A 27,833-nucleotide genomic window follows, 5' to 3' on the forward strand; every position below is an offset into this window, starting at 1 on the left:
AGCACAGCCATAGTAAAACTAAATTAGAACGGCGATACCCGCCACCCTGCAATTCAAGGACACAATGTGTAACAATCGGCACGAGCAAATGCATCAAGTATTTTTCTTTAATCAGAGGCTGCATATCTGCCAAGTCTTGATTGTGTCAGCACCTTAGATAAAGGTTATCGACTGAACATAACAGTTGGTACTTAAAGGGAAGCCTCTTCTGGGTCCGTTATGTTATATCGTCTATGATAGCTGAATCTGAATGATAGACACTTTCCTTTGAATTAAGGTTTTCCAGGTTACATGTTAACCAGCACATTGTGTTTTCAGTCCATAGTATTTCTCTAGTAACAAAGTAAAGAACCAATTGGTGATGACTGAGTAAACTATATTTGAAGGTCGCTACGAGTTATGCCTGCCGAAGCCAGTCATGGGCAAGAATCTGTCTAGTAGGCTAATCTGTCCGAATCATACTTCCACTGGTTACAAATTGTGAAAGAGAGTAAGTAAGTAGACTCAAGACTGTCTGGACAAACGCCATCCGTCAGAATGTGTCCACCAAACTCGGTTAATTTCATTAGGCATACGTGGTAATAAACCAGTGTTAATTTACCCAAATTAGGTCGTCGCATCATTGAGCACAGATTTCAGGAACGTGTGATTCTAAATCAGTGTGGTTTAGCCATCATGGCATGACTTCAAGGAATACTGGACATGGGGATAATGCATGCACACAGATTGCCTAATCCTGTTTAAACCACAATCTCTCACGAGTTTGCTGCCCTGCTTTCACTTCTGCAACTTGCCAAAGAGTCACTCACCTTTTGGAACAATATAAAACTGTTTCGGACTGTGAAACACGCATACACATCACTCTAAACTTAGAAGCAGGACCTGTGGAGAGAGGACATGGTGAGGGAGCCTGTCTCAGTCACTCGGATGGAATGTTGGGAAAGTTTATTTGAAAGTAATTTTCTCCTTGTTTTCTACTGTTCTATTTTCACAATGACTGTCTTACAAGGTGCGACTGCACATGTTTTTGTAAACGAAACATAAAGGTACTTTTGGGTGGAGTGACATTGATACTAGAGCTGGGACGATAAACTGAAAATTATCGTCACCAATCACTTATTGCAGGCATTTTACTGCTATTGTTCATTACGATAAGTACTAGCCTATACTAGAGAAATGTGGAGTTTGAAATGAAATACGTTTGCTAATATGGGTGCTTGTTAATGGGACAATTGATGGCTACAACCAGCAAACCATTAGTACTAGTTTTAAAGGGACATTTTTATTGATACTAGTCACTTCCTTTATGCTTCTTCAGCATTTGAATATATAGAATGAGTATTTTCTGCTGGAACACATTGGAAGCTAATAGATTACTAATACCAGTGTTTCTCTCTAGGTATACATATCTATGTGAAGGAACATGAACATGGACCCTTGAACTCAGGAAATGACACACCCCCGGCACAATCTAGTAACGTTTTAGAGTTTTTATTTGTTTTGTTTATTTTCCATCTCTGTCTTTGATGGAAAACAACTGATTTATGTGGCATTTTTCATTCAGATGACACTTAGAATTGGACATTGACCGCGTAGCTATCTCACTACTGTAACGCCTGCTTGTCTCTTGAAGAGTGATATTTAAATTCTACCTTGACACACCTTTCTCCTGCCTCCACATATCTCTCATTTCTGTGGAAGACCGGGACGTTTGACATCAGCACTTAACACGCAATATTCCACCACAATCTAGTGCTAAGTAAATTGCTATAGCCTCCTTGCAAAACCAAGGTGTGTTCATTTTGGTCTGATTTATAGTTTTAAGATCTATTGTTTTATGTTATTTAAACTCTTGTTTGACATTTAGCCATCATTTCTAAGCTGCACTTTATTGATAAATATCAAGGTAATTTCAAACTGTAATTTAAGCATATCTTTGAGTTATATTTTTTTTAATCTTTAGGGGTATATATATAATGTTTTAATTTTAAACTTGAAAAGTATATCGTTTTTGTTTACAAGCCTTGTCTGTCGATCATTCCGAAATGGACAAATCTAGAATCTGATAGCATTTAAGGACAAGGCAGACATAATCTGGAATTGACAGATCTAAGATCGATCCTTGTCTTCGGCATTTGCATTGTGAAGGCTGGTGTTTTTCATTGTTTTTATGTTCCTCTTTTGGATTGACACACTAAAGAGAAGATTCTCCATCTGAAGGCCAGTGGGAGTTATTTTTTCTTGGATCGTACAATACTTTTTTGAGTGCAGATGGATTTCACACGTCAAACTCAGAGGTGCTTTTGTGGCGTTGCCTTTGCAATTCAAGCACTGAAGTGGTAGAATGATTTTAAGGTTTCAAGGATAAATAACTTGTGTTTTTAATACAGACTGACAGGTCTATAGTTATATTTTGGTCTTCCTAGCAGATCCTAAGGAGAGGTGCTTCTATTTGATTCTCCTTTAAGGTGGCCATCAGTGGCGAAATGAACTGACATGTGTATCACTGCCTGAATTTAAACAGACTTAATCCATCCAACAAACTGCCAACTGCATGAAACACTCACACACCGTCCACCTGTCAGGAAACAGACCGTACCTACCGTAAACCTGAGGGTTGGAAGTCCTCTCCCGTCAAGCCCCCCACACTAAGGATGCGTTCCCCAGAGCCCCCCATCCCATCCCCAGCTGAAGCGCTACTCCACTGCCAGTTCGGGGGCTGGGGAACGGGCAGCAGCTGCAACAACAGCTGCCCCAACAGTCCTGGAGGTCCTGGGGGTCTGTCGTCCCTGTCTCCCACCCCCAACCCCTCTCCTGCCTCCAGCTACGCCTTGACCCTCACCCCCTCCCACATCCACGTCCAGCGCCTGGCCCCCCGCCCTGGTAAAGAGGCACGTCTAATACTACCCCTGTCAGAGCTGGCAGGGTGCAGCTGTCCCCGTGCCCCTGCTCCCCCCTTGCTGGTTCTATACTGGTATCCCCCGGGGAGGCGGAGGAAGGGGGTGTCCAGGAGGAGGCAGGTGAGGGCGTACCTGGCTGAGGCCAGGGTGGAGGCTGAGAGGTGGTCCACTGCTATACAATGTCTGCTCAGGGGAGTCGCCATCACTGCTGACACAGGTGAGTGTGTGTTCCACTAACACAGCTACAATCAGTTATCTTGTCTGTTTGTATGCTATGTTACAGTCCAGGCACACTTTGTGTAGGTTCGGAGGTTATTGTAACATCCCAGTTGTTGGAATCAGTCTGATGTCCCCTAATGCCCATCATAAAGACAGGCTCAGTGTCACCGTGAGAGAGAATGAAGCCAAATCAGCACTTGTTATGGCGTTTGACGTCGACTACTTCCTATCCTGTGTACAGACTTTACCTGTGCCTTCATTAACTTAATGAGCACCATTCACTCCATAAAGTTTGTTTCCATAAATGAGAGCGTTTATGTTAGTTATTGTTAACTGGAGTCATACAGGGTGACCTGAGGTCCTTTTGATGTAGGAGGCCAGAGGATACAAGTGAATATAGGCCTAGGCTACTGTATTAATACCATGCATGTTCTAACAGATACAGGCTAGTTCAGTTCATTTCTGACCATGCTAGATATAGGCTACTGCATAATGGCTGTAGGAAACTGTATAATGGCCATGTGATAAAGAATGAATGGATATAGCCCAATGCTGTTGTACGTACATACAGCATGCTATGTTCAGTCAGAAGGCCTGACTATTAAAAGTCTAAGTATTGTTTAAGGGTTCATTCATGTATGTGAACAAACATGTTATTTAATTTTTCTTGGCTGTGTGTGTGTGTGTGTGTGGGGGGGGGCTAGGTTATCCCTTTAACACTTAATTTCCTCTACTTTCTCTGTCTCTGCTCTTATCTGTCCTACACACACGGTCTGTATCATTCAGCGTCTAACCAACACTGCCTCCCTCCCTTCCCACTAACTCCCACCCCTTACCAACACGGCCTCCCTCCCTTCCCACTAACTCCCACCCCTTACCAACACAGCCTCCCTCCCTTCCCACTAACTCCCACCCCTCACCAACACAGTATCCCTCCCTTCCCACTAACTCCCACCCCTCACCAACACAGTATCCCTCTCTTCTCACTAACTCCCACCCCTCACCAACACGGCCTCCCTCCCTTCCAATTAACTCCCACCCCTCACCAACATGGCCTCCCTCCCTTCCAACTAACTCCCACCCCTCACCAACATGGCCTCCCTCCCTTCCAACTAACTCCCACCCCTCACCAACATGGCCTCCCTCTCTTCTCACTACCTCCCACCCCTCACCAACATGGCCTCACTCCCTTCCAACTAACTCCCACCCCTCACCAACACAGCCTCCCTCCCTTCCCACTAACTCCCACCCCTCACCAACACAGTATCCCTCTCTTCTCACTAACTCCCACCCCTCACCAACATGGCCTCCCTCTCTTCTCACTAACTCCCACCCCTCACCAACATGGCCTCCCTCCCTTCCAACTAACTCCCACCCCTCACCAACATGGCCTCCCTCTCTTCTCACTAACTCCCACCCCTCACTCACCAACGCGGCCTCCCTCCCTTCTCACTAACTCCCACCCCTCACCAACGCGGCCTCCCTCCCTTCTCACTAACTCCCACCCCTCACTCACAAACACAGTATCCCTCCCTTCTCACTAACTCCCACCCCTCACCAACATGGCCTCCCTCCCTTCCAATTAACTCCCACCCCTCACCAACATGGCCTCCCTCCCTTCCAACTAACTCCCACCCCTCACCAACATGGCCTCCCTCCCTTCCAACTAACTCCCACCCCTCACCAACATGGCCTCCCTCTCTTCTCACTACCTCCCACCCCTCACCAACATGGCCTCACTCCCTTCCAACTAACTCCCACCCCTCACCAACACAGCCTCCCTCCCTTCCCACTAACTCCCACCCCTCACCAACACAGTATCCCTCTCTTCTCACTAACTCCCACCCCTCACCAACATGGCCTCCCTCTCTTCCAACTAACTCCCACCCCTCACCAACACAGCCTCCCTCCCTTCCCACTAACTCCCACCCCTCACCAACACAGCCTCCCTCCCTTCCCACTAACTCCCACCCCTCACCAACACAGTATCCCTCTCTTCTCACTAACTCCCACCCCTCACCAACATGGCCTCCCTCTCTTCTCACTAACTCCCACCCCTCACCAACATGGCCTCCCTCCCTTCCAACTAACTCCCACCCCTCACCAACACAGCCTCCCTCCCTTCCCACTAACTCCCACCCCTCACCAACACAGTATCCCTCTCTTCTCACTAACTCCCACCCCTCACCAACATGGCCTCCCTCTCTTCTCACTAACTCCCACCCCTCACCAACATGGCCTCCCTCCCTTCCAACTAACTCCCACCCCTCACCAACATGGCCTCCCTCTCTTCTCACTACCTCCCACCCCTCACCAACATGGCCTCACTCCCTTCCAACTAACTCCCACCCCTCACCAACACAGCCTCCCTCCCTTCCCACTAACTCCCACCCCTCACCAACACAGTATCCCTCTCTTCTCACTAACTCCCACCCCTCACCAACATGGCCTCCCTCCCTTCCAACTAACTCCCACCCCTCACCAACACAGCCTCCCTCCCTTCCCACTAACTCCCACCCCTCACCAACACAGTATCCCTCTCTTCTCACTAACTCCCACCCCTCACCAACATGGCCTCCCTCTCTTCTCACTAACTCCCACCCCTCACCAACATGGCCTCCCTCCCTTCCAACTAACTCCCACCCCTCACCAACACAGCCTCCCTCCCTTCCCACTAACTCCCACCCCTCACCAACACAGTATCCCTCTCTTCTCACTAACTCCCACCCCTCACCAACATGGCCTCCCTCTCTTCTCACTAACTCCCACCCCTCACCAACATGGCCTCCCTCCCTTCCAACTAACTCCCACCCCTCACCAACATGGCCTCCCTCCCTTCCAACTAACTCCCACCCCTCACCAACATGGCCTCCCTCTCTTCTCACTAACTCCCACCCCTCACTCACCAACGCGGCCTCCCTCCCTTCTCACTAACTCCCACCCCTCACCAACGCGGCCTCCCTCCCTTCTCACTAACTCCCACCCCTCACTCACCAACACAGTATCCCTCCCTTCTCACTAACTCCCACCCCTCACCAACATGGCCTCCCTCCCTTCCCACTAACTCCCACCCCTCACCAACACGGCCTCCCTCCCTTCCCACTAACTCCCACCCCTCACTTACCAACACAGTATCCCTAACTTCCCACAAACTCCCACCCCTCACCAACACAGTATCCCTCTCTTCTCACTAACTCCCACCCCTCACCAACACGGCCTCCCTCTCTTCTCACTAACTCCCAGCCCTCACCAACACGGCCTCCCTCCCTTCCCACTAACTCCCACCCCTCACTTACCAACACAGTATCCCTCCCTTCCCACTAACTCCCATCCCTCACCAACACAGTATCCCTCCCTTCCCACTAACTCCCACCCCTCACCAACACAGTATCCCTCCCTTCCCACTAACACCCACCCCTCACCAACATGGCCTCCCTCCCTTCCAACTAACTCCCACCCCTCACCAACATGGCCTCCCTCTCTTCTCACTACCTCCCACCCCTCACCAACATGGCCTCACTCCCTTCCAACTAACTCCCACCCCTCACCAACACAGCCTCCCTCCCTTCCCACTAACTCCCACCCCTCACCAACACAGTATCCCTCTCTTCTCACTAACTCCCACCCCTCACCAACATGGCCTCCCTCTCTTCTCACTAACTCCCACCCCTCACCAACATGGCCTCCCTCCCTTCCAACTAACTCCCACCCCTCACCAACACAGCCTCCCTCCCTTCCCACTAACTCCCACCCCTCACCAACACAGTATCCCTCTCTTCTCACTAACTCCCACCCCTCACCAACATGGCCTCCCTCTCTTCTCACTAACTCCCACCCCTCACCAACACAGCCTCCCTCCCTTCCCACTAACTCCCACCCCTCACCAACACAGTATCCCTCTCTTCTCACTAACTCCCACCCCTCACCAACACGGCCTCCCTCCCTTCCAATTAACTCCCACCCCTCACCAACATGGCCTCCCTCCCTTCCAACTAACTCCCACCCCTCACCAACATGGCCTCCCTCCCTTCCAACTAACTCCCACCCCTCACCAACATGGCCTCCCTCTCTTCTCACTACCTCCCACCCCTCACCAACATGGCCTCACTCCCTTCCAACTAACTCCCACCCCTCACCAACATGGCCTCCCTCTCTTCTCACTACCTCCCACCCCTCACCAACATGGCCTCACTCCCTTCCAACTAACTCCCACCCCTCACCAACACAGCCTCCCTCCCTTCCCACTAACTCCCACCCCTCACCAACACAGTATCCCTCTCTTCTCACTAACTCCCACCCCTCACCAACATGGCCTCCCTCCCTTCCAACTAACTCCCACCCCTCACTCACAAACACAGTATCCCTCCCTTCTCACTAACTCCCACCCCTCACCAACATGGCCTCCCTCCCTTCCAATTAACTCCCACCCCTCACCAACATGGCCTCCCTCCCTTCCAACTAACTCCCACCCCTCACCAACATGGCCTCCCTCCCTTCCAACTAACTCCCACCCCTCACCAACATGGCCTCCCTCTCTTCTCACTACCTCCCACCCCTCACCAACATGGCCTCACTCCCTTCCAACTAACTCCCACCCCTCACCAACACAGCCTCCCTCCCTTCCCACTAACTCCCACCCCTCACCAACACAGTATCCCTCTTTTCTCACTAACTCCCACCCCTCACCAACATGGCCTCCCTCTCTTCTCACTAACTCCCACCCCTCACCAACATGGCCTCCCTCCCTTCCAACTAACTCCCACCCCTCACCAACACAGCCTCCCTCCCTTCCCACTAACTCCCACCCCTCACCAACACAGTATCCCTCTCTTCTCACTAACTCCCACCCCTCACCAACATGGCCTCCCTCTCTTCTCACTAACTCCCACCCCTCACCAACATGGCCTCACTCCCTTCCAACTAACTCCCACCCCTCACCAACACAGCCTCCCTCCCTTCCCACTAACTCCCACCCCTCACCAACACAGTATCCCTCTCTTCTCACTAACTCCCACCCCTCACCAACATGGCCTCCCTCTCTTCTCACTAACTCCCACCCCTCACCAACATGGCCTCCCTCCCTTCCAACTAACTCCCACCCCTCACCAACATGGCCTCCCTCTCTTCTCACTAACTCCCACCCCTCACTCACCAACACAGTATCCCTCCCTTCTCACTAACTCCCACCCCTCACCAACGCGGCCTCCCTCCCTTCTCACTAACTCCCACCCCTCACTTACCAACACAGTATCCCTAACTTCCCACAAACTCCCACCCCTCACCAACACAGTATCCCTCTCTTCTCACTAACTCCCACCCCTCACCAACACGGCCTCCCTCCCTTCCCACTAACTCCCACCCCTCACTTACCAACACAGTATCCCTAACTTCCCACAAACTCCCACCCCTCACCAACACGGCCTCCCTCTCTTCTCACTAAATCCCACCCCTCACCAACACGGCCTCCCTCCCTTCCCACTAACTCCCACCCCTCACTTACCAACACAGTATCCCTCCCTTCCCACAAACTCCCACCCCTCACCAACACAGCCTCCCTCTCTTCTCACTAACTCCCACCCCTCACCAACACAGTATCCCTCCCTTCCCACTAACTCCCATCCCTCACCAACACAGTATCCCTCCCTTCCCACTAACTCCCACCCCTCACCAACACAGTATCCCTCCCTTCCCACTAACTCCCACCCCTCACCAACACAGTATCCCTCCCTTCCCACTAACTCCCACCCCTCACCAACACGGCCTCCCTAACTTCCCACTAACTCCCACCCCTCACCAACACGGCCTCCCTCCCTTCCCACTAACTCCCACCCCTCACTTACCAACACAGTATCCCTAACTTCCCACTAACTCCCACCCCTCACTCACCAACACGGCCTCCCTCCCTTCTCACTAACTCCCACCCCTCACCAACACGGCCTCCCTCCCTTCCAACTAACTCCCACCCCTCACTCACCAACACGGCCTCCCTCCCTTCTCACTAACTCCCACCCCTCACTCACCAACACGGCCTCCCTCCCTTCCCACTAACTCCCACCCCTCACTCACCAACAAGGCCTCCCTCCCTTCCCACTAACTCCCACCCCTCACCAACACGGCCTCCCTCCCTTCCCACTAACTCCCACCCCTCACTCACCAACACGGCCTCCCTCCCTTCCCACTAACCCCCCTCACTCACCAACATGGCCTCCCTCCCTTCCCACTAACTCCCACCCCTCACCAACACAGCCTCCCTCCCTTCCCACTAACTCCCACCCCTCACCAACACAGTATCCCTCCCTTCCCACTAACTCCCACCCCTCACCAACACAGTATCCCTCCCTTCTCACTAACTCCCACCCCTCACCAACACGGCCTCCCTCCCTTCTCACTAACTCCCACCCCTCACTCACCAACACGGCCTCCCTCCCTTCCCACTAACTCCCACCCCTCACCAACACAGTATCCCTCCCTTCCCACTAGCTCCCGTTCTGCCCAAATAGCAACACCACTGTTTACCCACGGCCTGTGTGGTTCTTTCTATCTATATACAGTATATGCTCTCCTTCTTTCTCTCTCTGTTTCCCTCTGGCTCTCCTTTTTGCTTTTTCCATCGTCAGCCTTTATCACATTGCTGTCTCGTTTTAGCACTTTGAGGACCTGGAAGAACCCCAAGGCCTACGTAAAGCCCATCCATTATCCATTTCAACATTCCCTTTTCTTCCATTTGTTTTGACTCTCCCTCGCTCATTATCTCTCTCTGTCTTGTCTCCTTCCTCTCTCCCAAAGACTCTTCTTTTCTCACTGTCTCTGTGCCTTAGTCTACACCCTCAGTGTCTGTCTGTACATCCTCCCCCCATAGTCTTTCATCCTTGCTGTCTTTACACCTTTTTCAGTCTTGTCTCCTCTTCTACTCCTGTCTCCTCTCATCCATCTATCTGCCCTCTGTCCTCTTTTGTTTTGTACCTGGGACCGAGTTTGGGAAACCCTGCTTTCTGGTATCACGTACGTTTGTTGTTCTCAATCAATCAATTTGTTTCTAATGATTGGCTGCTTTCCCTCAGAAATTGGCAAAGGTCTACTACCCCGTCCCCGAAGGCTGCTGCTATTGGTGAACCCCTTCAGTGGGAGAGGCCAGGCTATGCAGTGGTGTCAGACACACATCCTGCCAATGATCAGAGAGGCTAACATCAGCTACAACCTGATACAGACAGGTAACACACACCGTAACGTCAGCTCTACAACCTGATACAGACAGGTAACACACACCGTAACGTCAGCTCTACAACCTGATACAGACAGGTAACACACACCGTAACATCAGCTCTACAACCTGATACAGACAGGTAACACACACCGTAACGTCAGCTCTACAACCTGATACAGACAGGTAACACACACCGTAACATCAGCTCTACAACCTGATACAGACAGGTAACACACACCGTAACATCAGCTCTACAACCTGATACAGACAGGTAACACACACCGTAACATCAGCTACAACCTGATACAGACAGGTAACACACACCGTAACATCAGCTCTACAACCTGATACAGACAGGTAACACACACCGTAACATCAGCTACAACCTGATACAGACAGGTAACACACACCGTAACATCAGCTCTACAACCTGATACAGACAGGTAACACACACCGTAACATCAGCTCTGCAACCTGATACAGACAAGTAACACACACCGTAACATCAGCTACAACCTGATACAGACAGGTAACACACACCGTAACATCAGCTCTGCAACCTGATACAGACAAGTAACACACACCGTAACATCAGCTACAACCTGATACAGACAGGTAACACACACCGTAACATCAGCTCTACAACCTGATACAGACAGGTAACACACACCATAACATCAGCTACAACCTGATACAGACAGGTAACACACACCGTAACATCAGCTCTACAACCTGATACAGACAGGTAACACACACCGTAACATCAGCTACAACCTGATACAGACAGGTAACACACACCGTAACGTCAGCTCTACAACCTGATACAGACAGGTAACACACACCGTAACATCAGCTACAACCTGATACAGACAGGTAACACACACCGTAACGTCAGCTCTACAACCTGATACAGACAGGTAACACACACCGTAACATCAGCTCTACAACCTGATACAGACAGGTAACACACACCATAACATCAGTTCTACAACCTGATACAGACAGGTAACACACACCGTAACATCAGTTCTGCAACCTGATACAGACAAGTAACACACACCGTAACATCAGCTACAACCTGATACAGACAGGTAACACACACCGTAACATCAGCTCTACAACCTGATACAGACAGGTAACACACACCATAACATCAGCTACAACCTGATACAGACAGGTAACACACACCATAACATCAGCTCTACAACCTGATACAGACAGGTAGCACACACCGTAACATCAGATCTACAACCTGATACAGACAGGTAACACACACCGTAATGTCAGCTACAACCTGATACAGACAGGTAACACACACTGTAACATCAGCTCTACAACCTGATACAGACAGGTAACACACACCGTAACATCAGCTGCAACCTGATACAGACAGGTAACACACACCGTAACATCAGTTCTACAACCTGATACACAGGTAACACACACCGTAACATCAGCTCTACAACCTGATACAGACAGGTAACACACACCGTAACATCAGCTACAACCTGACACAGACAGGTAACACACACCGTAATGTCAGCTACAACCTGATACAGACAGGTAACACACACCGTAACATCAGCTACAACCTGATACAGACAGGTAACACACACCGTAACATCAGCTACAACCTGATACAGACAGGTAACACACACCGTAACATCAGCTACAACCTGATACAGACAGGTAACACACACCGTAACATCAGCTCTACAACCTGATACAGACAGGTAACACACACCGTAACGTCAGCTCTACAACCTGATACAGACAGGTAACACACACCGTAACATCAGCTACAACCTGATACAGACAGGTAACACACACCGTAATGTCAGCTACAACCTGATACAGACAGGTAACACACACCGTAACATCAGCTCTACAACCTGATACAGACAGGTAACACACACCGTAACATCAGCTCTACAACCTGATACAGACAGGTAACACACACCGTAACATCAGCTCTACAACCTGATACAGACAGGTAACACACCGTAACATCAGCTCTACAACCTGATACAGACAGGTAACACACACCGTAACATCAGCTTTACAACCTGATACAGACAGGTAACACACCGTAACATCAGCTCTACAACCTGATACAGACAGGTAACACACACCGTAACATCAGTTCTACAACCTGATACAGACAGGTAACACACACCATAACATCAGCTCTACAACCTGATACAGACAGGTAACACACACCGTAACATCAGCTCTACAACCTGATACAGACAGGTAACACACACTGTAACATCATCTACAACCTGATACAGACAGGTAACACACACCGTAACATCAGCTACAACCTGATACAGACAGGTAACACACACCGTAACATCAGCTCTACAACCTGATACAGACAGGTAACACACACCGTAACATCAGCTCTACAACCTGATACAGACAGGTAACACACACCGTAACATCAGCTACAACCTGATACAGACAGGTAACACACACCGTAACATCAGCTACAACCTGATACAGACAGGTAACACACACCATAACATCAGCTCTACAACCTGATACAGACAGGTAACACACACTGTAACATCAGCTCTACAACCTGATACAGACAGGTAACACACACCGTAACATCAGCTCTACAACCTGATACAGACAGGTAACACACACCGTAACATCAGCTCTACAACCTGATACAGACAGGTAACACACACCGTAACATCAGCTCTACAACCTGATACAGACAGGTAACACACACCGTAACATCAGCTCTACAACCTGATACAGACAGGTAACACACACCGTAACATCAGCTCTACAACCTGATACAGACAGGTAACACACACCGTAACATCAGCTCTACAACCTGATACAGACAGGTAACACACACCGTAACATCAGCTCTGCAACTTCAGCCGTTAACCGGTATCACACACACACACAGGTACAACCTCCTAACACGCCTCCTTTTCTTCTCAGAGCGACAGAACCATGCCAGAGAGTTGATCAAAGAGATCTCCCTGCCACAGTGGGACGGCATCATCATCGTCTCTGGAGATGGCCTGCTGCACGAGGTGTGGGGGTGTGTGTATGTGTGTGTGTGGGGGGGTGGGGGGGTGTATATATGTGTGTGGGGGTGTGTGTGTGTGTCTGACTCTGCTCTGCTTTTCTCTCTCCAGGTGATCAATGGTTTGATGGAGCGTCCAGACTGGGAACTAGCAATAAAGACACCTGTAGGCATCCTGCCCTGTGGCTCTGGAAATGCCCTGGCTGGCTCCATCAACCACCATGCAGGGTGGGTCACACACACACACATCCAACCAGCTATGTGACACATGTAATCACTTGACCAGAGATATGAGACTGATTCAAACCTAAACATGCAATATTTTAGAATTTCTTGTTAGATCAATGGTGAGAATGCTGGAGATACTAGTAGAAGCATTGAAATGAATGAATCGGTTATTCCAGTTCAGGGTTCTGGTCCCATGGTGTGTCTGGATTGAATTAATAATTTCTCTCAGCCTCAAATTCATTCCTCAACCACTTGATACATTTCTGATTGCTGATGTAGATAATCACGCACCTTTACAGTCACACACACACCCACAGTAGTTTTCATTGGTAATAAAAGGCGTGCAGTCTAATTAGCATTGGGCCGATATATGATTCTATCAAATATCGGGATGTTTGACATTGCCAAATATGTGAAGTCCAAGATGGTAGGTATATCGTGAAGTCCCAAGATGGTAGGTATATCGTGAAGTCCCAAGATGGTAGGTATATCGTGAAGTCCCAAGATGGTAGGTATATCGTGAAGTCCCAAGATGGTAGGTATATCGTGATGTCCCAAGATGGTAGGTATATCGTGAAGTCCCAAGATGGTAGGTATATCGTGAAGTCCAAGATGGTAGGTATATCGTGAAGTCCAAGATGGTAGGTATATCGTGAAGTCCAAGATGGTAGGTATATCGTGAAGTCCCAAGATGGTAGGTATATCGGGATGTGCCAGACTTCTGTATTTGAGCTTTAAAAATCGAACGGTGCAGTCTTATAAGTTAGGCTGCAACAATATATTGAAAATGAAGTCTAAATAAATGAAGACTTATTTTTTTGCCTTACTAAGATTATTTAATGAGAATGTGACTAGAAAATCATATATAAGGACAAAACTTGCACAGTCTGGAATTATCTAGTCAATATTGGTGGCTCCCGAGTGGTTCGATTCCAGGCTGTATCACACCCCGCCGTGATCGGAAGTCCCATAGGGCGGCGCACAATAGCCCAGCGTCGTCCGTTTTGGGAGGATTTGTCTGGGGTAGACCGTCATTCTAAATAAGAATTTGTTCTTAACCGACTTGACAAATTTTTAAAATTAACCTTTATTTAACTAGGCAAGTCAGTTAAGAACAAATTCTTATTTACAATGACGGCCTACCAGGGAACATTGAGTTAACTGCCTTGTTCAGGGGCAGAACGACAGTCTGTTACCTTGTCAGCTCGAGGATTCGATCCAGCAACCTTTCGGTTACTGGCCCAACACTAACCACAAGGCTACCTGCTGGTTACTGGTCCAACACTAACCACTAGTCTACCTGCTGGTTACTGGTCCAACACTAACCACTAGGCTACCTGCTGGTTACTGGCCCAACACACTAACCACTAGGCTGCCTGCTGGTTACTGGCCCAACACACTAACCACTAGGCTGCCTGCTGGTTAGTGGCCCAACACTCTAACCACTAGGCTACCTGCTGGTTACTGGTCCAACACTAACCACTAGGCTACCTGCTGGTTACTGGCCCAACACACTAACCACTAGACTACCTGCTGCCTCAAAAGTTAAAGGTTAAATAAAAAGAGGAAATAAACAAATTAAGTTGCCAAACGATTATATCGGATATCACAATATTTTGAGTAGCATATCGTAGAAGAGGTCTCCCCAAATATCACCCAACCTTAATTCTAATCACGGTCAACTTTTAGACTGTAGTTTCTTGATGGCCCTATTTACATTGCAGTAGTAGACTTCAGTTTCTTGATGTACCACTAACCACTAGTGGTTAGTACTGTACTGTAGACTTTAGCATCTTCAAGTAATCCTTATGCCTCTCATATTGTTGTATCAGTTGTTTCAACGAACCATCGAGATTGAGACTGATAGAGAAATTCTCTCTTCCCTCCCTTTCTCTCCTGCCCCCCACTCCCTCCCTCTGGCCCAACACTAACCACTAGGCTACCTGTTGGTTACTGGCCCAACACTCAAACCACTAGGCTACCTGCTGGTTACTTGCCCAACACTCTAACCACTAGGCTACCTGCTGGTTACTGGCCCAACACTATAACCACTAGGCTACCTGCTGGTTACTGGCCCAACACTATAACCACTAGGCTACCTGCTGGTTACTGGCCCAACGCTATAACCACTAGACTACCTGCTGGTTACTGGCCCAACACTATAACCACTAGGCTACCTGCTGGTTACTGGCCCAACACTAACCACTAGACTACCTGCTGGTTACTGGCCCAACGCTATAACCACTAGACTACCTGCTGGTTACTGGCCCAACACTATAACCACTAGACTACCTGCTGGTTACTGGCCCAACACTATAACCACTAGACTACCTGCTGGTTACTGGCCCAACACTATAACCACTAGACTACCTGCTGGTTACTGGCCCAACACTATAACCACTAGACTACCTGCTGGTTACTGGCCCAACACTATAACCACTAGACTACCTGCTGGTTACTGGCCCAACGCTATAACCACTAGACTACCTGCTGGTTACTGGCCCAACGCTATAACCACTAGACTACCTGCTGGTTACTGGCCCAACACTATAACCACTAGGCTACCTGCTGGTTACTGGCCCAACACTAACCACTAGACTACCTGCTGGTTACTGGCCCAACACTAACCACTAGACTACCTGCTGGTTACTGGCCCAACGCTATAACCACTAGGCTACCTGCTGGTTACTGGCCCAACGCTATAACCACTAGGCTACCTGCTGGTTACTGGCCCAACGCTATAACCACTAGGCTACCTGCTGGTTACTGGCCCAACGCTATAACCACTAGACTACCTGCTGGTTACTGGCCCAACACTATAACCACTAGGCTACCTGCTGGTTACTGGCCCAACGCTATAACCACTAGGCTACCTGCTGGTTACTGGCCCAACGCTATAACCACTAGACTACCTGCTGGTTACTGGCCCAACACTCTAACCACTAGGCTACCTGCTGGTTACTGGCCCAACACTCTAACCACTAGGCTACCTGCTGGTTACTGGCCCAACACTCTAACCACTAGGCTACCTGCTGGTTACTGGCCCAACGCTATAACCACTAGACTACCTGCTGGTTACTGGCCCAACGCTATAACCACTAGGCTACCTGCTGGTTACTGGCCCAACGCTATAACCACTAGGCTACCTGCTGGTTACTGGCCCAACACTATAACCACTAGGCTACCTGCTGGTTACTGGCCCAACACTATAACCACTAGACTACCTGCTGGTTACTGGCCCAACGCTATAACCACTAGGCTACCTGCTGGTTACTGGCCCAACGCTATAACCACTAGGCTACCTGCTGGTTACTGGCCCAACGCTATAACCACTAGACTACCTGCTGGTTACTGGCCCAGCGCTATAACCACTAGGCTACCTGCTGGTTACTGGCCCAGCGCTATAACCACTAGGCTACCTGCTGGTTACTGGCCCAGCGCTATAACCACTAGGCTACCTGCTGGTTACTGGCCCAGCGCTATAACCACTAGGCTACCTGCTGGTTACTGGCCCAACACTATAACCACTAGGCTACCTGCTGGTTACTGGCCCAACGCTATAACCACTAGGCTACCTGCTGGTTACTGGCCCAACACTATAACCACTAGGCTACCTGCTGGTTACTGGCCCAACACTATAACCACTAGGCTACCTGCTGGTTACTGGCCCAACGCTATAACCACTAGACTACCTGCTGGTTACTGGCCCAACACTCTAACCACTAGGCTACCTGCTGGTTACTGGCCCAACGCTATAACCACTAGGCTACCTGCTGGTTACTGGCCCAGCGCTATAACCACTAGGCTACCTGCTGGTTACTGGCCCAACGCTATAACCACTAGACTACCTGCTGGTTACTGGCCCAACGCTATAACCACTAGGCTACCTGCTGGTTACTGGCCCAACACTAACCACTAGGCTACCTGCTGGTTACTGGCCCAGCGCTATAACCACTAGGCTACCTGCTGGTTACTGGCCCAACGCTATAACCACTAGACTACCTGCTGGTTACTGGCCCAACGCTATAACCACTAGGCTACCTGCTGGTTACTGGCCCAACACTAACCACTAGGCTACCTGCTGGTTACTGGCCCAACGCTATAACCACTAGGCTACCTGCTGGTTACTGGCCCAACACTCTAACCACTAGGCTACCTGCTGGTTACTGGCCCAACACTCTAACCACTAGGCTACCTGCTGGTTACTGGCCCAACACTCTAACCACTAGGCTACCTGCTGGTTACTGGCCCAACGCTATAACCACTAGGCTACCTGCTGGTTACTGGCCCAACGCTATAACCACTAGGCTACCTGCTGGTTACTGGCCCAACGCTATAACCACTAGGCTACCTGCTGGTTACTGGCCCAACGCTATAACCACTAGGCTACCTGCTGGTTACTGGCCCAACACTAACCACTAGGCTACCTGCTGGTTACTGGCCCAACGCTATAACCACTAGGCTACCTGCTGGTTACTGGCCCAACACTAACCACTAGGCTACCTGCTGGTTACTGGCCCAACGCTATAACCACTAGGCTACCTGCTGGTTACTGGCCCAACACTCTAACCACTAGTCTACCTGGTGGTTACTGGCCCAACACTCTAACCACTAGGCTACCTGCTGGTTACTGGCCCAACACACTAACCACTAGGCTACCTGCTGGTTACTGGCCCAACACTCTAACCACTAGGCTACCTGCTGGTTACTGGCCCAACACTCTAACCACTAGGCTACCTGCTGGTTACTGGCCCAACTCTAACCACTAGACTACCTGCTGGTTACTGGCCCAACACACTAACCACTAGTCTACCTGCTGGTTACTGGCCCAACACTAACCACTAGGCTACCTGCTGGTTACTGGCCCAACACTCTAATCACTAGGCTACCTGCTGGTTACTGGCCCAACACTCTAATCACTAGTCTACCTGCTGGTTACTGGCCCAACTCTAACCACTAGGCTACCTGCTGCTTACTGGCCCAACTCTAACCACTAGGCTACCTGCTGGTTACTGGCCCAACACACTAACCACTAGTCTACCTGCTGGTTACTGGCCCAACACTAACCACTAGTCTACCTGCTGGTTACTGGCCCAACACTCTAACCACTAGTCTACCTGCTGGTTACTGGCCCAACTCTAACCACTAGGCTACCTGCTGGTTACTGGCCCAACTCTAACCACTAGGCTACCTGCTGGTTACTGGCCCAACACACTAACCACTAGTCTACCTGCTGGTTACTGGCCCAACACTCTAACCACTAGGCTACCTGCTGGTTACTGGCCCAACACTCTAACCACTAGTCTACCTGCTGGTTACTGGCCCAACACACTAACCACTAGGCTACCTGCTGGTTACTGGCCCAACACTCTAACCACTAGTCTACCTGCTGGTTACTGGCCCAACACTCTAACCACTAGGCTACCTGCTGGTTACTCTTTCTCCTACCCCCACTATTCCCTCCCACTCTTCATGTCCTGTTATTTCTAGAGTTCTCTCCTTTATCTCTGGAAGACACGTCAATAAATGAGTCCAGTCAATATAGTACACTGTTCTTTCATCTCTCTCTCCTTATCTCTTGTGTTGTCTTTACGATGGTTTGTTTGGCCACCTACATAACATTCACTGATTGTGTATGTCATAAACATTATGTTTACTTATATTACACAGTATTCATTTCCTCTTTCCTCTCACCTTTCCTCTCTGTATTTTCCATTCCTCTCCACATTCTCACCCTTTCTCCATTCTCTTCTATCCACTGTTTCCCTCTTACTTTTCTCTTCATCCCAGCTATGACATGTGCCTTCGGGAGCCTCTCCTCCTCAACTGCTGTTTTCAGCTCTGCCGTGGCGGAGTCAAGCCCATGGATTTGGTCTCTGTGACAACCAGCCCTGCCCCTTCTCAAAATGGCCGTCCGGGTCTTCCCAGAAGGATGTTCTCCTTCCTGTCTGTGGCCTGGGGCTTTGTGTCTGACGTGGACATCGAGAGTGAGAGGTGTGTGTGTTTAAGTTAATGGCGTGGCTGCGGTGCCGAGTTCTCTGGAGTCCTCTTCCCGATAGCTAAAGAAACGAAGCTACTGCACATGTGCGAGATTCTCTATTTTACTGCTCCCTCTGCTGACACAGCTTATCAAACACAAGCAGTACACTGAAGGGTCGTTTTTTTCCATCATCGTTGCGAACATTGGCTAAGCAGGAGGCAGTCAAAGTAGTAGTTGAATGGTCGGCTGCCCAGAAGTGGAACAGGCTACTCAGGCAAATTTCAGTCAGTCATTGTCAAATCTTGCAGTACTTGCATGATCATTGAGAAGTGAAATTAGTTGTACGTGATTTGTGGTTTAAATGCAGATTGTTTGCCCCAGTACAATGTGTAGACAGCTTCCTACATGTGCTACTGCAATAGTTACAACAGACTAAGTTGTAGCCTACATCCTAAATTAACATACTATAAATATTTATATTTATTTGGAATGTTGGTTCAAATAGCTGCAGGTTTTATATCAGCTGTTCAGAAATTTGAGGCAGAGATGTTGGCTCTGTCATTTCTATCAAAAAGATTGATAGGAAGGGTTCAGAAGAGGCTGAGTAAAGTGAGAAATGTAAAGGGAGGTGAATGTCTGTAAACTAACACATGGGCAGAACGTGATTTGGTTCTTTAACTCTGGGGAAGAGGCTTCCAGGGTGATGGGACAGGGCGCTCGCCTTTGGTCACTCATCCTTAAATTAAGTACATGCAATCTTTCACTCTACCTTCTTGATCACACCTATTCCTAATGAATAAGTAATGTGTTATGTTCTCTGTTGTTGCCCTGGTAACTAAATGCTGTAATGGTGTGATGTTGCAGGTACCGGGGTCTGGGCTCGGCACGGTTCACCCTTGGCACTCTGGTCCGCCTGGCCTCCCTGCGCTCCTATAAGGGCCGTTTGTCCTACCTGCCCCCCTCCATAGTCGCCACATCCCCAGACGCCATTCCTCCGCCCCTGCGCAGACCCCTGTCCCGCAGCATCACTGAGGGCCTGGAGGGCTTCTGCCACACCCCCATCCAACGCACCAGCTCTGACATGGGCCTCAGCGAACAGAGGAGTCTGAGGAGGGTAGACACGGAAAGGGAGAGGGAGAGAGAGATGGAGAGGCAGAGAGAGAGGGAGAGGAGGAGGGAGAGGGCCAGAGGAGGGGGAACGGGGGTGGTCAGGGCGAGTAGCTTGGCAGAGGATAGAGAGGGAGAGGCGGAGAGGTCAGGGACAAGTTCGGAGAGATCTGGGACGAGTTCGGAGTCGAACGAAAGGGAAGATTGCAGGATGGGAAGGGAGGATGGGATGACGAGGAACATGGAAGAAAAGCCAGATGAGGAAAGAGAAAACAGAACGATGGAGCAGGACTCAGGGGTGATAGAGGATATAGAGGAGAGAGTGAGGAATGGGGAAGGCAGCAGCGGCTCAGTGGATGGGGTGATGGAAGCGAAGGAGGTTGGAGAGGGGTACGGGGTGGACATGGGGCGAGAGGCCAACGAGGACCCAGAGGGGTGTTACTCGTACCCAGACAACCTCCAGCAGACCAGACTGGCTCTAAGGAAGAACTCTGCCCCTTCCAGCCAGATAGCTAACGCCTTCTTTAGCCAGCCCCTCAGCCAGGAGGCTGACCCCGTGTCTGGAGCCTCGTACAGAGCAGAAGAGATGGATCTGAACGGAACATACTTCCAGAAAGAAGCTTACCCACTGGACATCGCCCGGGAGAGAGCCCTCACCATATCCTCTCCCTTCAGACACTCTCCTTTCTCCTTCAAGCCCAAATCTCTGGACCAGAACGCATCCCGCCCCAGACCCCTATCCCTCCTCCACCACCCCCACTCCAACTCCCTACCCCCCAAACTCCCCTCCCTGTCCCTGTCCCTCTCCCTCTCTCCCACACCCCCTTCCTCCCCGTCCTGCGCCTCCCCCCACTCCTCCTCCTACCTCGTTCCGCGCCCCAACACCCCCAACTCTACCTCCCCTTCCCCGTCTCTCCAGTCCCCCTCCCCCTCCTTTACCTTTGACATTGGAGAGCCTGCTGGACCCCTCAAGAACTGCCCCCCCGTCTCACTCCCTTTCAACCCCCCCAGGGATGACCTCCTGCCCCCCTTGGACCAGGCCCTGCCGACCCGGGACTGGGTGACCATTGAGGGGGACTTTGTGCTTGTGCTGGCCATCTACCAGTCCCATCTCGGGGCAGACCTCCACGCCGCCCCCCAAGCCAGGTTTGACGACGGGCTGATCCACCTGACGTTTGTGCGGGCAGGGATCTCCAGAGCCACCCTGCTCCGTCTGTTCCTGGCCATGGAGAGGGGGGCACACCTGTCTCTCAGCTCCCCCTATGTGAGCCACGTCCCAGCCAGGGCCTTCAGGCTGCAGCCCCTCTCCCTACGAGGAACACTCACTGTGGACGGGGAACTGGTGCCATACGGCCCGCTGCAGGCACAGGTAGAGAGAGCAATGGAGTGTGAGAAAGTGGAGTGGGGAGGGCAGTTGCTAAGATTTTAAAACTGATTTCGAAAGCTTTTTTTTCTAAATCTTTTCACTAACAACCCCAGCTCGTAAGTGCATGTAAATCCACTCCACATCTATAGTACTGAACTGGTGTATTGTCTTTGGTACGATGTTACCCTCTGTATTCTGCCTGTATTATATTAAACCCTTGATGATGGCCTATCACTTCAGTGCAACCAAAGCTGTTAGACTTCTGTGTTTAGCTTTCATGTTTTCTCTGGTATATTAATAACCACATTATACACTTCTATACACTTTAGTTCCCTTCTCTAAAGTATTATACTAATCACTCTATCGGTTTGTCTCCCTCAGGTCCATCCCTCTATGTCCCGGCTCATTGTCGGCGACTCTGGAGTGAAGATCACCCGATTCTGACAAGGGATTGGCTGACCAGATCAGCTGATACGGCGCTCTCTCCAATTATATAATCTCTGTTGCCATCTACGTTCACAGAGAAAGGGGAGAAAAAAATCCTCAGACTGAAAATAGACCGAATCATTTCTGGGGTTTAATGGAAGGGATCACCTGCTGAGCAGAGCGGCGGTGCAGGACGCAAGCCGAGGGATTAATAGAGAATTTTAAAAACGGATGAAAACGAGCTTTGTTGCACAGCTGTTGGATTACACTCCGTTTATCCTGAGAAGCCTGTACCTGCATAGCCATGGGAACAAAATAGGGGGGGGACAAGTTGAATGTGTATGGTGGAGTGTGTATTCAGTGCATGTGTGTGGTGTATACATTCTAGTATGCACAAATGGCATGCAGAGATGCACATTTCCTGACCTTGCCTTACAGAGAGAGTTCAGATTTCTTTGTTCTCTATCAAAGCTGTCCTAGAACAGTTCTAGTTCTATATCAGAACTATCAAAGCTGTCCTAGAACAGTTCTAGTTCTATATCAGAACTATACTAGAACAGTTCTAGATCTATTTCAGAGGGAGCCACACCCTCATGCAAATGTAGATCCCCTTCCGTATTGGAACCTCCGTCCTTCCCTGTAATGCCTTAAAGTACAACTCCTGTGACCTTTCCCTTTCTGTCTTATATAAGAAGCCTAAACCTGCGACTGCAAATCTCCATTCACCAGAGGCTGGTGGGAGGAGTTATAGGAGGACGGGCTCATTGTAAAGACTGGAATGGAATTAATGGAACGGTATCAAACCCATACAAAACCCCATGTTTGACTCCGTTCTATTTATTCCATTCCAGCCATGACAATGACCTCATACAGCTCCTCCCACCAGCCTCCTCTGCCATCCAGGTATATCAGAAGGGACCGTCCACTACAGGAAAAACAAAGCAAAGCTGATGAGCATACTGTGGTGTTAGTTAAGTTTGTATTGGTGTGTATGAAATATCTGTGAACAAAGGAAGTTTATTAGCAATCCCATGGAGATGATTACTCCTAGAATAAACCAGTAAAGTTAGATCAACACTGAAATAAATATAAAGCTCATTGAGTCCTTTTACACGGGTATTCCACAATAGTAGGGTAGACGGGACTGTTGAACAGTAGCCATCATGGTGTATAGTGCATTTGCCTGTTTTTCTTAGCAAAAGGGGTGCATGATGATGATGATGATGCTAGATTATGAAGTTGCAACACAGTGAACATGAGACTGTTGCTTGATCAAGTTTCATGTATGTTGTCACGGAATCCTCTGAAAGTCTCACAAAGACCCAGAATGCTGGTTGTTTTCAGCAAATAGTCACTAGTTCCACATGTGTAAACTGCCTTTTTACATAGCTCTGTTGTAGTCGGTTTTAATTGAGTCGATTCTGATGTGTTATGCAGCTGCAGAAAATCAACACTCGATTGGATTCTATCTCTTAGATAAAGATTGCTGTTTAAAGGAACAAGATGTACTTGTCTTGCTGGTGCTATTTACCACATGACAAGCAGATCGTTTCCATAGGAGACAGTTATAATCTTTAACAGACAACATAAACTCAGTAAATGATTGATTACCATCTTGAGGATTTAGCTAGTCACAGACAAGGCTGTGCCTCCCAACTCATCATTGCTTACATTTCAGACATGGCTTTCTCAATGGGATGTAGCCTATACAGTTGGAGTCATTAAAACTAGTTTTTCAACTACTCCACAAATTTCTTGTTAACAAACTATAGGTTTGGCAAGTCGGTTAGGACATCTACTTTGTGCATGACACAAGTAATTTATCCAACAATTGTTTACAGACAGATTATTTAACTTATAATTCACTGTATTACAATTCCAGTGGGTCAGAGGTTTACATAAACTAAGTTGACTGTGCCTTTAAACAGCTTGGGAAATTATGTAATGGCTTTCGAAACTTCTGATAGGCTAATTGACATCATTTGAGTCAATTGGAGGTGTACCTGTGGATTTATTTCAAGGCCTACCTTCAAACTCAGTGCCTCTTTGCTTGACAGCATGGGAAAATCAAAAGAAATCAGCCAAGACCTCAGAAAAAAAATTGTAGACCTCGACAAGTCTGGTTCATACTTAGGAGCAATTTCCAAATGCCTGAAGGTACCACGTTCATCTGTACAAACAATAGTATACAAGTATAAACACCATGGGACCACGCAGCCGTCATACCGCTCAGGAAGGTGCCAAAAGTGCAAATCAATCCCAGAACAGCAGCAAAGGACCTTATGAAGATGCTTGAGGAAACAGGTACAAAAGTATCTATATCCACAGTAAAACGAGTCCTATATCGACATAACCTGAAAGGCTGCTCAGCAAGGAAGAAGCCACTGCTCCAAAACCGCCATAAAAAAGCCAGACTACGGTTTGAAACTGCACATGGGGACAAAGATTGTACTTTTTGGAGAAATGTCCTCTGGTCTGATGAAACAAAAATAGAACTGTTTGGCCATAATGACCATCGTTATGTTTGGAGGAAAAAGGGAGAGGTTTGCAAGCCGAAGAACACCAACCAACCGTGAAGCATGGGGTGGCAGCATCATGTTGTGGGGGTGCTTTGCTGCAGGAGGGACTGGTGCACTTCACAAAATAGATGGCATCATGCTTCACCTGCTGTTTTCAACTCTAGAGACAGCAGGAGCGGTAGAGATACTCTCAATGATTGGCTATGAAAAGCCAACTGACATTTACTCCTGAGGTGCTGACTTGTTGCTCCCTTGACAACTACTGTGATTATTATTATTTGACCATGCTGGTCATTTATGAACATTTTAACTTCTTGGCCATGTTCTGTTATAATCCCCACCTGGCACAGCCAGAAGAGGACTGGCCACCCCTCATAGCCTGGTTCCTCTCTAGGTTTCTTCCTAGGTTTTGGCCTGTCTAGGGAGTTTTTTCCTAGCCACTGTGCTTCTACACCTGCATTGTTTGCTGTTTGGGGTTTTAGGCTGGGTTTCTTTACAGCACTTTGATATATCAGCTGATGCAAGAAGGGCTATATAAATACATTTGATTTGATCATGAGGAAGGAAAATTGTTGATATATTGAAGCAACATCTCAAGACATCAGTCAGGAAGTTAAAGCTTGGTCGCAAATGGGTCTTCCAAATGGACAAATGACCCCAAGCATACTTCCAAAGTTGTGGCAAAATGGCTTAAGGACAACAAAGTCAAGGTATTGAAGTGGCCATCACAAAGCCCTGACCTCAATCCCATAGAAAATGTGTAGGCAGAACTGAAAAATCGTGTGCGAGCAAGGAGGCCTACAAACCTGACTCAGTTACACCAGCTCTTGTCAGGAGGAATGGGCCAAAATTCACCCAATTTATTGTGGGAAGCTTGTGGAAGGCTACCCGAAACGTTTGACCCAAGTTAAAAAATTTAAAGGTAATGCTACCAAATACTAATTAAGTGTATGTAAACTTCTGACCCACTGGGAATGTGATGAAAGCTGAAATAAATTATTATTTCTACTATTATTCTGACATTTCACATTCTTAAAATAAAGTGGTGATCCTAACAGGGAATGTTTACTAGGATTAAATGTCAGGAATTGTGAAAAACTGAGTTTAAATGTATTTGGCTGTATGTAAACTTCCAACTTCAACTGTACCTAGTATGTCTATGTTGAACGGGTGTTTTAGTTAACCTCAAAAACATATGATTCTTTTGTAATTGTGACCGGAACAAATTTAATATGTCAGGAATTTAATCTCATGAGCATGTATCAATCAGTTATGCCATGTTTGACTGCTCGGGGCTGTTTGGTCCACAGTACCCCTGCCGCTTGATATGGATTAGTCATGTCTGAGTAATTCAAGGCCTCTGTGTTCTCTTGCCTGCTAATTTTAGGCCCTGTTCAAATACTTTCAGATGCAGCCCTTCCTCCTAACCTTTACTCCTTCCTCTGAGTAATCCCTGATATCACAAGACTTGATTGGTGAAGGCTGTGTGATATAATCCTTGCTGATGCAGTGTCGCTAATTAGTTAATTTCAGTGATTTACTTTAAGGAAGGGAAATATTTCATTTCAAACGGGGCCTTGGTCCCTAGACCAAAGCTGTCCATCCCTGGTCATGCAAGGTAAATTGACAGGATATACACCAAGCTTCCTTCTATTATAACGGGTGTCGTAATCCTCCTCCTCAGACGAGGAGAAGAGAGAAGGATCGGAGGACCAAAACGCAACGGGTGTTGAATACATAATGATTTATTAACCAAGACGGGAAAAACACTATAACAAACTAAACTTGATATCCTACAAAATAATAAACGATGAAGACAGACCTAGACGACGAACTTACATATAACATGAAGAACGCACGAACAGGGAAAATAGACTACATAAAAAGAACGATGTACAAACAAACCGAACAGTCTCGTATGGTGCGACAAACACTGACACAGGAGACAATCACCCACAAACAAACAGTGTGAAAACACCTACCTTAATATGACTCTCAATTAGAGGAAAACGCCAAACACCTGCCTCTAATTAAGAGCCATACCAGGCAACCCTTAAACCAACATAGAAACAGAAAACATAGAATGCCCACCCAAACTCACGTCCTGACCAACTAACACATACAACAAACTAACAGAAATAGGTCAGGAACGTGACATCTATCTATGGTCTGAGGATAAAACATTTCACAAGACTAGATGGGGGTTCTCGGGCTGGTGTCAGTGCATTATGACAAATAATTACAAAACTATTCACTCTCAATTTTAAGAGACTCGCTGTGACAATGGAAACCTGATGTACTGCTCAGTGTCTGTGACCAGGGTCCTACAACCGGGATTTCAGGAAAACTTTCAATAAATTCCCTGGTTAACTGAATTTTGCAACCCGAGGTGTGACCCCTTGCTAATGCCAGTAAGATGTATTGTCTATAGATGGATTGGCCTGTAATAAACTTGTAATTATTACTAAAATGAAAATATATACATATAATGTACAGTTCATAGTTATATATTGTTTTTAAAATGTTTTTCCCTTAAAATAATAAATGTATCTTGTAAACTTGTCTATCTTTAGAAAATGTTATTTTCCTTGCATCGACCCCCCCTCAGGAGTACCCAACATGTTTTTGTTGTTTATGGAAAGACTTGGCGTATCTGTTTAGTACATGTGGCATTGATTTGCTTTAACAGAGGAAAAATAATCCTACCGACAACATTCTTAGCATATTTATCTGGAAGATCATTGTTTGAAACGTTACTTAATAACAAAGTCTAGCCCTAGTGCCTGTCCGCTGATTTAATACGTGTCAGTTCGCTGATAAACAAGGAAGCTGATG

The 27,833-nt window shown here is 48.3% G+C and overlaps 1 protein-coding gene across 1 annotated transcript in view; it reads left to right on the forward strand.

The window, feature by feature from the left end:
- Nucleotides 1-27,562, forward strand: part of LOC129837072 (sphingosine kinase 2-like) — a 28,426-nt gene extending 864 nt beyond the window's left edge. The window contains exons 2-8 of the mRNA XM_055902975.1: nucleotides 1,400-3,117; nucleotides 10,181-10,330; nucleotides 13,285-13,379; nucleotides 13,485-13,600; nucleotides 19,391-19,594; nucleotides 20,445-22,056; nucleotides 22,435-27,562. Of these exons, the coding sequence (XP_055758950.1) occupies nucleotides 2,655-3,117; nucleotides 10,181-10,330; nucleotides 13,285-13,379; nucleotides 13,485-13,600; nucleotides 19,391-19,594; nucleotides 20,445-22,056; nucleotides 22,435-22,497 (2,703 nt within the window). The 5' untranslated portion in view covers nucleotides 1,400-2,654 and the 3' untranslated portion in view covers nucleotides 22,498-27,562. The remainder of the gene's footprint in view (nucleotides 1-1,399; nucleotides 3,118-10,180; nucleotides 10,331-13,284; nucleotides 13,380-13,484; nucleotides 13,601-19,390; nucleotides 19,595-20,444; nucleotides 22,057-22,434) is intronic.
- The last annotated feature ends 271 nt before the right edge of the window (nucleotides 27,563-27,833 follow it).

This window comes from Salvelinus fontinalis, chromosome 38, assembly GCF_029448725.1.
Source record: "Salvelinus fontinalis isolate EN_2023a chromosome 38, ASM2944872v1, whole genome shotgun sequence".
Lineage (NCBI taxonomy): Eukaryota > Metazoa > Chordata > Actinopteri > Salmoniformes > Salmonidae > Salvelinus > Salvelinus fontinalis.